Genomic DNA, 12,462 nt, shown 5'->3' with positions numbered 1-12,462 from the left:
TATCATAGAACTTTGAGAGATGGAATTTAAAACAAAAATCCATAACATCACATTGTATGATTTTTAAGTAATTAATTTGTATTTTATTACATGACATAAGTATGTGATACATCAGAAAAGCAGAACAATATTTGGTGCAGAAACCTTTGTTTGCAATTACAGAGATCATACGTTTCCTGTAGTTCATGACCAGGTTTGCACACACTGCAGCAGGGATTTTGTCCCACTCCTCCATATGGACCTTCTCCAGATCATTCAGGTTTTGGGGCTATCACTGGGTAATACGGACTTTCAGCTCCCTCCAAAGATTTTCTATTGGGTTCAGGTCTGGAGACTAGGCCACTCCAGGACCTTGAGATGCTTCTTACGAAGCCACTCCTTAGTTGCCCTGGCTGTGTTTCGAGTCGTTATGCTGGAAGACCCAGCCACAATCCACCTTCAATGCTCTTACTGAGGGAAGGAGGTTGTTGGCCAAGATCTCGCGATACATGACCCCATCCATCCTCTGTTCAACTGCGCAGTCGTCCTGTCCCTTCAGGTCATTGACCAGGTCCTGCCATGCAGTTCTGGACTGATCCCCCACCTTCCTCATGATCATTGATGCCCCACGAGGTGAGATCTTGCATGGAGCCCCAGACCGAGGGAGATTGACCATCATCTTGAACTTCTTCCATTTTGTAATAATTACGCAAACAGTTGTTGCCTTCTCACCAAGCTGCTTGCCTATTGTCCTGTAGCCCATCCCAGCCTTGTGCAGGACTACAATTTTATCCCTTATGTCCTTCCACAGCTCTCTGGTCTTAGCCATTGTGAAGAGGTTGGAGTCTGATTGAGTGTGTAGATAGGAGTCTTTTATACAGTTAACAAGTTCAAACAGGTGCAGTTAAAATGGGTAATGAGTGAACAAGAGAGCTTCTTAAAGAAAAAATAAAAGGTCTGTGAGAGCCGTAATTCTTACTGGTTGGTAGGTGATCAAATACTTATGTCATGCAATAAAATGCTAATACATTTTTTTTTTAAATCATACAATGTGATTTTTCTGGATTTTTGTTTTAGATTCCGTCTCTCACAGTTGAAGAGTACATATGATACAAATTATAGACCTCTACATGCTTTGTAAGTAGGAAAACCTGCAAAATTGACAGTGTATCAAATACTTGTTCTCCCCACTGTATATGGGGCAGCAAGGTGGTTCTGCTGCGCAGGATCGCGTACCTAGTACGTGATCCTGCAGTCCCGGGTTAGGGGCGCATGCACCACTGGCGGTCCACTCCCACTGTGATTAGACACAGTGGGAGCTGATCGGGGTGTATGTCCGCTGTCGCCCTCCGATACTTCAGTACACAGGCAGAATGTTAGTCTGCCTATGTAAACAAGGAAGATCACTATTCTGTTAGTACAGAAGCCTTGTATTCTGTGTCTCTGCTAAGCAAGGATGCAGATCTATGTCTTTCTCCAGTAAAAGCACCTCCCACACAACTGTAAAACACTGTTCAGGCACACAGTTAACCCTTTGATCGCCCCTGATGTTAACCCAGATGTCTCAAACTGGTGGCCCTCCAGCTGTTGCAAAACTACAAGTCTTATGAGGCATTGCAAGGCAGACAGTTACAAGCATGAATCCCACAGACAGAGGCATGATGGGACTTGTAGTTTTGCAACAGCTGGAGGGCCACCAGTTTGAAAACCCTGTGTTAACCACTTTCCAGCCAGTGTCATTAGTATTGTGACAGTGCATATCTTTAGCACTGATCACTGTATTAAAGTCACTGGTCCCCAAAAAAGTGTCAGTGTACAGTTGTCCGCGCAATATGGCAGTCCCGCTATAAGTCGCTGATCGCCGTCATTACTAGTAAAAAACAAAAATCCCATAAATATATCCCATAGTTTGTAGACGCTATAACTTTTGCGCAAACCAATCAATCAATCTCCTAGATTGTAAGCTCTAACGAGCAGGGCCCTCTGATTCCCCCCTGTATTGAATTGTATTGTAATTGTACTGTGTGCCCTAATGTTATAAAGCGCTGTCGGCGCTATATAAATCCTGTATAATAATAATAATATTCGCTTATTGAGATTTTTTAACAAAAATATGTAGCAGAAGACATATTGGCCTAAATTGATGAAGAAATTTGACCTTTTCAAGTGGTTAAGGAAGCAGAATGGCAGGCTTCGCACAGCTGCATGCGATAATAGTCCCACTTTTAATTGTGCAGAACATGTTTGGAGCTTTTCACAGCCGATAATAGTGTGAGTTCCTAAACTTGTACATTTGCACACATCTTTTGTCCCATCATTGTATAAAGCAAATAGTATTAAAAACAAAAAGACAAACAAATAATGTAATTGTCTTAGCATATTTTATTTATAAAATCTTTACTATCTTCCACGTAATATGTGGTACAAATTGCAACCCACCCTCCCCCAACAGTGCAGAACATTAAGCGGCAATGGCATCTGCAGTAGTGATTTCACACTGTAATGCAGCTCACAGAAAACCCTTGCAATTTTACATCCTGAAATTGTGCTTTCACAGCATATAGCTAGCTAGCCATTAGAAAGAAGCACTGACCACAAAATCGACGCAACATTTCACATATGACGCAGTGTCCCAACTAATTATAGTCTATTTTCTGGTGAGACATTTCTTCCAGTGCTATGTATGTATATGTACCAACAATCCCATAAACAGTAATGCCCTGTATACACGGTCGGAGGTTTCGACGACAAAATCCATCAGATTTTTTCAGACGGATTTTGGCCCAAACTAGTCTAGCATACACACGGTCGCACAAAGTTGTCGGAAAATTCGATCGTTCTGAACGCGGTGACGTGAAACACGTACAACAGGACTATAAACAGGCCAGTAGCCAATAGATTTTGTCTCTAAATTTATTCTGAGCATGCGTGGAACTTTGTTTGTCGGAATTGTCTACACACAATCGGAATTTATACAATCGGATTTTGTTGTTATAAAATTTTAGATCCAGCTCTCAAACTTTGTGTGACGGAAATTCCGACGGAAAAAGTCAGATGGAGCCCACACACGATCGGAATTTACGACAATACGATCCGATCGCACATTTTCCGTCTGAAAAGTCAGACCGTGTGTACAGGGCATAATAGGCCAGTAAAAAAGTTTTCTCATAAATCTAAGTTTACCCCACCACCCCTGGCACCAGTTGCTACTCAAATAACATCACAAAAGTGGTTTTAGCTTAAATCTATGACACACAACAAAAACAATTATAAGAGGCTACGGAAAAGAGCATCCAACATACACTGAAAATCTAAAGAAACTAAACAGAATGGAACTTGAGATGGCTTTAAAATAACAATAGAAATAGTGCAATATATGCTTCTGAGCAGCACCATCTGTTGAAGTAAACTTCATAAAGCACCATGATAAACAGAACAGTAAGGCACAACGGTGTTCCTCCGTGAATTCACAGATATACATTTGTCATCGACTTCTGAAAGAGAAGATTGGAGATAATATCAGGTAGAAGTCATCCTAAAAAGGTATACGTTTTTTTTCGGTACTTTTCACACATTTAGACTAATTAAGTTAAGCAATGCAATATATATATATATATATATATATATATATATATATATATATATATATATACACACACACACACACAAAGTGAAAGTACCATAATCCATAGCAATCAAAGAAAAAATATTTTAGTTATACTGAGTTATTCTGTTAAAGTGCAAGTTAACTCAAAACCATTTTTTTACTGCTACTGTACTTACCAGTCCTTAGATGTGATGGTCCCAATAGTTGTCTTTTTTTTCCCCATTTAATTTTACCTTGGGATTTTGCCAGTTTACAATAAAAAAAAGGCACTTTCAGTCCTAGGACATCTCAGGACAACAAATATGGCAGGATTACTAGGAGCTGACCTGTCCTCATTTCCATAACAAACATTGGGTGGGTTCCTGTAGTCTTTAGAACAATATAACTTAACAGTACATAACAGACAAGAGCAAAGGAAGCTGTCATCGGACAAGCTGTTTGGCAAGATAGAAAATGCATTTCTTTAAACATACAGTACAGGACACACTTTAATCATATACCCTGGGTTATGTGCGTCTGCCTTCAAGTGATTGGACACTGGCAAACAGAATTGTGGGGCAGTCTATATAATTCTTGCCACTCCCAGCAATCCTCCATTTTTTGGTAGCATCCTTAGGTGGACAATCTATACTGAGAACAGGTTTCTGCTTTCTGTTATTACCAAAGAGATCTCAAGATGTTGAGAAGATCCTTTCTCAACCTAGCGGCACCTGCAGCCACCGTGGCTACTTCCTGCAGCTTTTGGATTGGGGCTCCTTGTCAACAGTGTCAGTGATCGTATCCCACTGCATGCAAAAGATTTGGGACCTGTAATGTCACCTGATTGTACCCAAAAGGTGGACGTCAAGCACCAGAAATAGGAGACAGACCAGCACACATTGTGCACAGGGCCTTGACAAGGTGAATCAGGGTTCCTCTGGTAACTTTGCTTCATCAAAGCCCTTCCTTAACCCCTTGGGTATCCCTCATCACTCCACTTAAACTAGAGATGTATTTTCGGCTTCCATAGCATAGCTCATGTGAAAGGTCTCTACACTGATAGAGACCATGGGGGCTAAAGGCTTAAAGTGCTAATGGTCGGTGTCCTATAATGAGTTGCTGACAGATGCCACCATCACAGAAGCACTGCTTCCGTCAGAGGATTCCTTTAAGGAGGATGGTCAGTTGATCAAAGTTTCTCCCTATATAAAAGAAACCACTGCAGTTTTTGTAGACATAGTACACATTTGTTTGAAGTTAGAACTGCCTACTGGACCTAAAGTCACCAATATGGAATCTCTTCCCAAATCCAACAGGCCTGCTAAGACATTACTGGTCTATCCAATATATACAGAACATTGTATACAAGGACTGGGCATGGCCAGACAAACATATACTCCTCCTAAGAGGTTTGTTGAATCTCAGCCAGAACACTCTTGCATGTTCTCCCTGTGTTTGTGCGAGTTAAAAGTTGAGGACGTCCCCTTCTTAAAGGCACTGTGGACAAAAAGCTGGAGGACCTCCCTAAAGCCTTCTTTACTCTTTTTAAACATGGCTATGCAATCGTCGGTTAGTATCTATGGTCGTTTGCCAACACTAGATCAAACTTGACTGCTGCTCCCTCTGTGCTACAAAGTTTGAGCTCCTATCAGTGGCACTGTGGTACTGTGTATAGTACACAATTTGATGGCAGAGTTCTCGTCTGGCTCTTATGTCAGGCCAAATGCACACATTATGTGGCTGTGGTCCTGGTCTGCAGAGGCAGTCTTGAAAGGTTTCCATGAAGAACAACCCTAGAACATTTTTTAATTAGGGGAGTCACTGGAAAGAAGTGCACACTTTTCCTAGTAAGAAAAAATTTAAAGCTGCCATGGTGAAGTCTGTCATGCCCAGATTTCAGAAGTCCTTTCATGCCTCCCAGGTGACCTTGTTACAGGGCAAGTCTTCCATTCAGTTCCATCACAATTCTCAGATGTCCAGCCAGGAAAGGCTTCCAAACCTGCCTCACAATGTAAGGGGGTCACCCTCCTTTGAGAAGGGGGTTTGTATGTGGGCCTTCTTGACCACTTGGACTCGGGGCATTTCAGAACTTGGGGTCTGGGACGTGGTGTACCAGAGGTACTGCAAAAGAACAAAGCAGGGCGCCAGATCAGCATGGGTTAAAAGGCAACAAATTTATTATTGGCTCACTTACATCGAATAATCTGGTCTTGTGTATTGCTTAACCTCCCTAGCGGTAATCCCGAGTCTGGCTCGGGTTGGGAATTTACTAGCAGGAGTGGTAACCCCGAGCCAGACTCGAGATCGCACCGTTGGATGCAGGGGAGGACACAGTGAGACTTACTTACCTTGTCCCCTGGATCCAGCGATGTCCCCCGCGCTGTGTGATCGAGTTGTCCTCCACTCGATTCACAGTGACAAATGCCGCCGAGCTCCGTTCCCTGCGACATTACGGTGCACGGGAGCGGAGATTGGCGGCAAATTCAAAAAAGTAAAAACACACACAGCACTGTAATCTTACAGATTACAGTGCTGTATTAAAAATTACACCCCCCCCCCTTTGTCCCTAGTGGTCTGTGCAGTGCCCTGCATGCACTTTTATATTATAAATACAGTTTTTTCTGCCTGAAATTTGGAGATTGTCCATAGCAACCAGAAAGTGTCCCTTTTTCAGTGTTTTAGGATTTGATTACATTATTGAATCATTTTTATTATTATTTATTATATTATAAACTTTATTATACCCGGGATGTCTGCTAGACTCTGGTTTGAAGAGATTTAAAGAGCGTTATTCCTAAAAATTACAGGACTACAAAATAAAACGCCAGATTTCCATGCAAAATAATTGTACCGCTTTCAGCACCTAATTCCAGACTGAATCATACTGCCAGGGAGGTTAAGTGACTAGTGCAGATCCAGCCTCAGCAAGCTAAGCTGACTGGATGGCAGGTCCAAGACACAGGCAGAAACCCACTGCGATATGGACATTGGTGGCGTCTCTGGTATACACGTGCGACACCGAGAGTAGACCAGGAAAGGCAACAGAGGGCGGGCTGCAACGTGTTTCTGAGGCCCTGTCTCTTACGTCAGAAGTGTGTTGCAACCCAGTCCCGTCGCCTTTCCCAGTCTACTGTCAGTGGCATAAGAGTTTGCCAGAGATGCCGTGGACATCCATCTTGCTGTGGGTCTCTGCCTTTGTCTTACAGCTGCCATCCAGGCAGCCCAGATTGCGGAGGCTGCTTCTGCACATTCTCCCCAGTCACTTGAGCAATACACAAGACCAGATTCTTTGATGTAAGTGAGCCTATAATACATTTTGTTGCCTTTTAACCCATGCTGATCTGGCACCTGGCTTTGTTCTTTTGCACGTCCATGAGGGATCCCCTTATCCTATTTAAGGAGCTGCCGAAGACTGTGTGTTTTCCCAATACCTTCCCAGCTGAAGTTCCACAACCTTTTGGATTTTACTATTGTGCAATACTGTGTTCTTTCTTTCACTGTGTACTGAGTGCTGATTGTTTTTACAAGTTTGCTTTTTTGGATACCTGGAGGTGCTGGCTGGAATTTCAGTCATTGTGTCCTCTCCACTTCATGCTCTCAAAGATTCCCACTGTGATTACGGGACCTTCAAGCTGGCTAAATTGTACTCTTCATATTTATTGCTCTAGATCTCATTAAGAAACACAGGGGTTTTATTCCAACCCGTTTACTGTCCCCAAAACCAATGAGGGCCTTTGTCCCATTCTGGATTTAACGGCTCTGTACACCTTCCTGGGAATCCACATATTTCATATGGAGTTAGTCCAGTCAATCATTGCATCCCTGCAACAATGACCTCCCCACATCTTCACCAAGGTGTTATCCCTGGTTCTGGCACTCTCAGAGAATCAACATTATGGGATATCCAAATGATCTCCTTTTGAGCACTCTGCACAGACCCTCTTGAATGTTCTGACCCTTAGCTGTAAGAAGCATGTTGGTTTGCTTTTGCACGAGATTTGAGGTTGTAATGTTTCACTTCAGGTCTCTGCATCTCAGTGCACTGACTGCATTGGAATAACGAAACCAACCTCTGGATCGACCCATGTACTTGTTGGCTGGCCTGGTGACTGCTAAACCTATGTTGGAAGAGGAAAAGTTCTCTCTCACACTATCTTAGATAGTTCTCACAACAGATGCCAGCGGGCTGGGCAAGAGTCCTAGGAACAGACACGGTTCATAAGACTTGGTCGATGGGGAACTTCCCATAACATTCTGGAGTAGAGTGCCATTGATCTATCCTTTCAGCGGTGGACTGTCCAGCTTTAGGGATGACCGACAAGTGTTCAGTTAGACAACACCACAGCTTTCATGGGCAGCGCTAAAAGTCAACAGAACAGCAGTTCAATTGTGTAAAAATAAAAAAAAGTCAACAGGCAGACTTACTCTTGGTCTTGGCTGATAGACATGTCCTAGCCTTATCCACAGTGCACATTCCTAGAGAATTCAATTGGCAAGTGGACTTTATCAAACATCAGAGCCTGGATGCTGGAAAAATGTCTCTTCTCCCGAAGTGTTCAGAGACAGCTGTCATAATTGGGAGCTGGCGGATATGGATCTTCTGACATCCAGTTTCAACAAAGTGGACAGGTTGGTGGCCAGGAGTAGGAATCCTTAAGCCTTGGCAGTGGACAAATTGGTGACCCATTTGGTGGATCACATTTGGCTAATCTACACCGCAGGTTCAAGGTGAAGGGTGTTCCGGAGATCCCAGAAGAACCAAACTGGCCCAAAAGAGCTTGGTACTGGGGATAAAGAGTACTCGCCTCCTGAAAAGAAGGCTTACAGTATCTCACAAAGTGAGTACACCCCTCACATTTTTGTAAATATTTTATTCTAGCTTTTCATGTGACAACACTGAAGAAATGACACTTTGCTACAATGTAAAGTAGCGAGTGTACAGCTTGTATAACAGTGTAAATTTGCTGTCCCCTCAAAATAACTCAACACACAGGCATTAATGTCTAAACCGCTGGCAACAAAAGTGAGTACACGCCTAAGTGGAAATGTCCAAATCGGGCCCAAAGGGTCAATATTTTGTGTGGCCACCATTATTTTCCAGCATTGCCTTAACCCTCTTGGGCATGGAGTTCACCAGAGCTTCACGGGTTGCCCCTGGAGTCCTCTTCCACTCCTGCATGACGACATCACGTAGCTGGTGGATGTTAGAGACCTTGTGCTCTTCCACCTTCTGTTTGAGGATGCCCCACAGATGCTCAATAGGGTTTAGGTCTGGGGACACTTGTCTTTGTACTCCTCACCTGGTTGTTACCATACACACTTGAAACCATCAGAACCAAATAAGTTTATCTTGGTCTCATCAGACCACAGGACATGGTTCCAGTAATCCATGTGCTTAGTCTGCTTGTCTTCAAACTGTTTGTGGGCTTTCTTGTGCATCTTTAGAATAGGCTTCCTTCTGGGACGACCAATTTGATGCAGTGTGCGGCGTATAGTCTAAGCACATAAATTATCTAATTCAGTGGAGCCTTAAACTGCACAGTTGTTGGCAATTTGCTGATCTGATAAATATAAGCTGAAACAAAATATATTACAGGGTGTATCCGGGTATTCTGCAGTTTCCTAACCTGTGCATTTCCTGTGCCGAGTTGCCATCAGCTCATTATAACATTTTATGTGAAGCATACTCCAACCCTAGTGAACAGCCTCTGCTCTTTTAGTAAATCAACACCCACCATCATGCTTGTAATACAGAAGACATAATTGAAATTGGATTCAAACAAAAGTAACTATCATGTCCACTACTGGCTATCCCATTATGTCCAGCTTTACTGAGCATTCTGGCTACGATGCTCACACTCCAGGATGGATGTTAACATCCTCATCAAATGCAGACACTGAGGATGACAGTAGTCTATATGTAAATACTGCCATCAGGCCTCTGATGTATATGCTTTTGTAGGGCACACCTAAATAAAGTGTCAGGATCAACTATCTGCTCTATTCTTGACAGGTTTAGTGCTCATTGCCTGCAGTAGCAAGCCCAATGCTCCTACATTTGAAATAGTCAAAATGGTGCAGTACTCGTTTCCTGTTCTCAGCAAACTCCTCTGATGAGAGTTTCTCCTAAATCTGCCCACATACTGCCACCCAACAATTAGGGGCACTCTGTCCACCACCCCATTGGCCTCTTTCAATCTGCAGGTCATACAGTATATCCCTGTGTGATGTTATGCAATCGGGACCTGGATACTCTCTCTCCTTTGTCAAGCAAAGGGAAATCTTAACTTTGCCCTCCAGCTCCATAAGTATATATCTTTGCTATTAATATTAGTCTTTAATTAGTGAGTATAAGTGGAAGAATTATTCTAACTGAATGAGCACTGTTGAGAAAGCTGATAAACCGCTTACGTGGCAAGATGTTAAACAGTGCACATAGCTTCCTCCCCCTTATCTACAAATACTTGTATAAGCTAGGTTTAAAGAATGTTTTAATATATAGCAATAAGTAATTTTGTCTGACCTTGAAAGTTACTTGAGTGGAATACGGATGGGAGTTAATGAATAACTGCCAAATTTACTGAGAAGACCCCTAGTGGCAGGAAATCCAACAGGCTTTAGAGGTCCTGGAAAGAGATAATAAGCTTATTTTTAAAAAAATCATCAACAAACTTACTTAAATTGATATCAAGAGTACTTAAACTTTCAGCCAAACACAAAACTTAAATAAGTCAAGGTATAAAAAGAAATGTTTTACCCATAGTAATATCCTTTTTTCAGTAGTATTTGGGGTAGACAACTAGGTATATGCCTTGCCACTAGCAGGTAAGACAATATAAGGTTTGACACCTCTTAATATACTATACCCTCCTGGACAGATAGGTTCAGGTAGCTAGCAGTGAAAAGGCACATTTAGGCAATAGTGAGAGTTGTAAGTCTTTAACAGATCAAGCCTTAAAAATAGAATGTAATTTGGCAAAGACCTACATTTTGCCCAGTTAACTGCTGGAGAAGGGCCACCTGTATTGCTAGCCTGCAGCTTCCTCTAGTCCTAATAACAAGCTGTTAGGTAGTGAAAGAAAGAAAGATGTGGTAGAGAAAGAGAGGGAAAAATGTCCTGGTTCTGAGTAAGGCCATGGTATTAGTGAAAACCCACAAAGCATGGCTAAGTATGCAAGGCCATAACTGAAAGTGAAGTTCCCCACTGAGGTGTGCAGAATTTCTCATCATTCAAAAACCTGAAAAACTCCATAAAGAATTTCTAGGGCAAAATAAATACACCAAAAACCTTGAGATGGAACAAGACTCACAAGAGCATGGTGGAAAAAGTGGGAAATTTGAGGCAAACAATGTGTTGCATAGATAGAAACGCTCTTGTAGGCAGAGAAGATTAACAACACTCTTGCCTTCTGTGAGGTTGTCAAGACAGAACTTGGTAAACATCAGCAGTCCTTTTGGATAAACATAGGGACAGACCTTCATGCTAACAGATTTGTTGGACACATTCTTTCTGGGTCAAGACCTTTGCTTTGAGGCAAATAAAAAAAAAAAAGGATTTTGACTTCTTTGAGAGACATGGCTCACGGAATAATACATGCCGTTTTCCTCATGGAGTCTTTAATATCATCTTTAATAATATCATCTAGGAAGGCTCCAAAAAGAAAAGCATGCGAGTGGCCATATCACTAGGGCATTTTGTGGGGCTTGGTGTGCAAACCAGCACTTAAACCAGAGAATTCTCCTCATGACAACAGATATCAAGCTAATACAGAAAATGAGGTGGTCTACCAGGTCAATCAAGCATGGAGAAGATCTTTTAGGTCTCAGCTGGGAGAAGCAGAGACATGCAGAAGGGGCTTCAGAATTTGATGCTGAAAAAAGGAGTGCTATGCACTCCACCTATTTCCTGTATGGGGAATCAACTTAGAAAAGTGCTTGTAGAGCAATAACATTGCTGTACCAGCAAACTGTTCCTAGGAGCAGGATGACTGCTGTTTTATTAGTAAAGTGTACAAAGCTCAGGTGGTTTGGTAGCCAAGAGATGATGAGCATATTAGAGGTCACTTTCCATAGTGACCTTAAAGCAGAGCTTGCAGTGAATCTCCAATATTTCGAAGGTATGATACAGACAATATAAATGGCCATAGCAGTGAATGTAAGACTTAGTGAGCTTGTATGAGAACAGAACACAAATCTAAACTGGCTCTGAGGAGGGTATAGTGGATGAGGAGGAGCCAAGTCTTCTGTCATCCTAGAGGCTTTTCCATTGTCTTTTTTTGCTTTTGGATGTTCTATTTAAAAAAAAAAAAAAAGTATATATATATATATATATATATATATATATATATATATATATATATATATATATATATATATATATATATATATATATATATATATATTTCCATATATTTGAGCCTCAAAATAAGAAGGCTGACGGGTAACGCACTGCTTCTTCCGGTTTTAGAGAACATGGTGGTCATAACACAATGCTTTTTGATCCAACAGTGAATCCTCCCAAACACTCTTCCTTTTATTAAACAAATGATCTCAATTGCAGTAAAAAGGATCTCCAACATTATAAAGTTATTGATATAGCTTACAAACAGTAAATGATACACTAAAAATACTCACCAGTTAATGAGCTAGTACACTTTACAGGAGATGTTTCTCCTCACTGGAGATCTCTTTGAACATATAGTCCACCCAGTAATTATATTTATTTTTGGAAGGATGCTGGTGGGATGGAATATCAACTAGAGTAGGACCATCATAAGTAAGAAATAGTTTTACTAAAGCCTTGATTCTTCAGACAGACAATACAAATCAGTATAACAACCTATAAAATGATCAATATCGATGATGCGTAAAAGAAAACTGATCTGTGAGTTATGAGA

At 41.6% G+C, this 12,462-nt stretch overlaps 1 protein-coding gene across 3 annotated transcripts in view; it reads right to left on the bottom strand.

Moving 5' to 3' along the window:
* Window positions 1-2,343: 2,343 nt before the first annotated feature.
* Window positions 2,344-12,462, bottom strand: part of LCORL (ligand dependent nuclear receptor corepressor like) — a 140,312-nt gene continuing 130,193 nt past the window's right edge. For 2 of the 3 annotated variants that reach the window (XR_013272365.1, XR_013272364.1), the window contains exons 8-10: window positions 12,200-12,321; window positions 10,089-10,191; window positions 2,344-3,473 (exon numbers count right to left, since the gene is read on the bottom strand). Coding sequence is in view for 1 of the 3 variants with exons in the window: in XM_077477725.1 (XP_077333851.1) it covers window positions 10,097-10,191 (95 nt within the window). In the remaining 2 variants the exon portion in view is untranslated. The remainder of the gene's footprint in view (window positions 3,474-10,088; window positions 10,192-12,199; window positions 12,322-12,462) is intronic. The other variant, XM_077477725.1, reaches the window with a different exon arrangement.

This window comes from Lithobates pipiens, unplaced genomic scaffold, assembly GCF_037356315.1.
Source record: "Lithobates pipiens isolate NorthernLeopardFrog02 unplaced genomic scaffold, aLitPip1_a1.2 Scaffold_13, whole genome shotgun sequence".
Classification (NCBI taxonomy): domain Eukaryota; kingdom Metazoa; phylum Chordata; class Amphibia; order Anura; family Ranidae; genus Lithobates; species Lithobates pipiens.
This window is presented reverse-complemented; position numbering and strand designations above follow the sequence as displayed.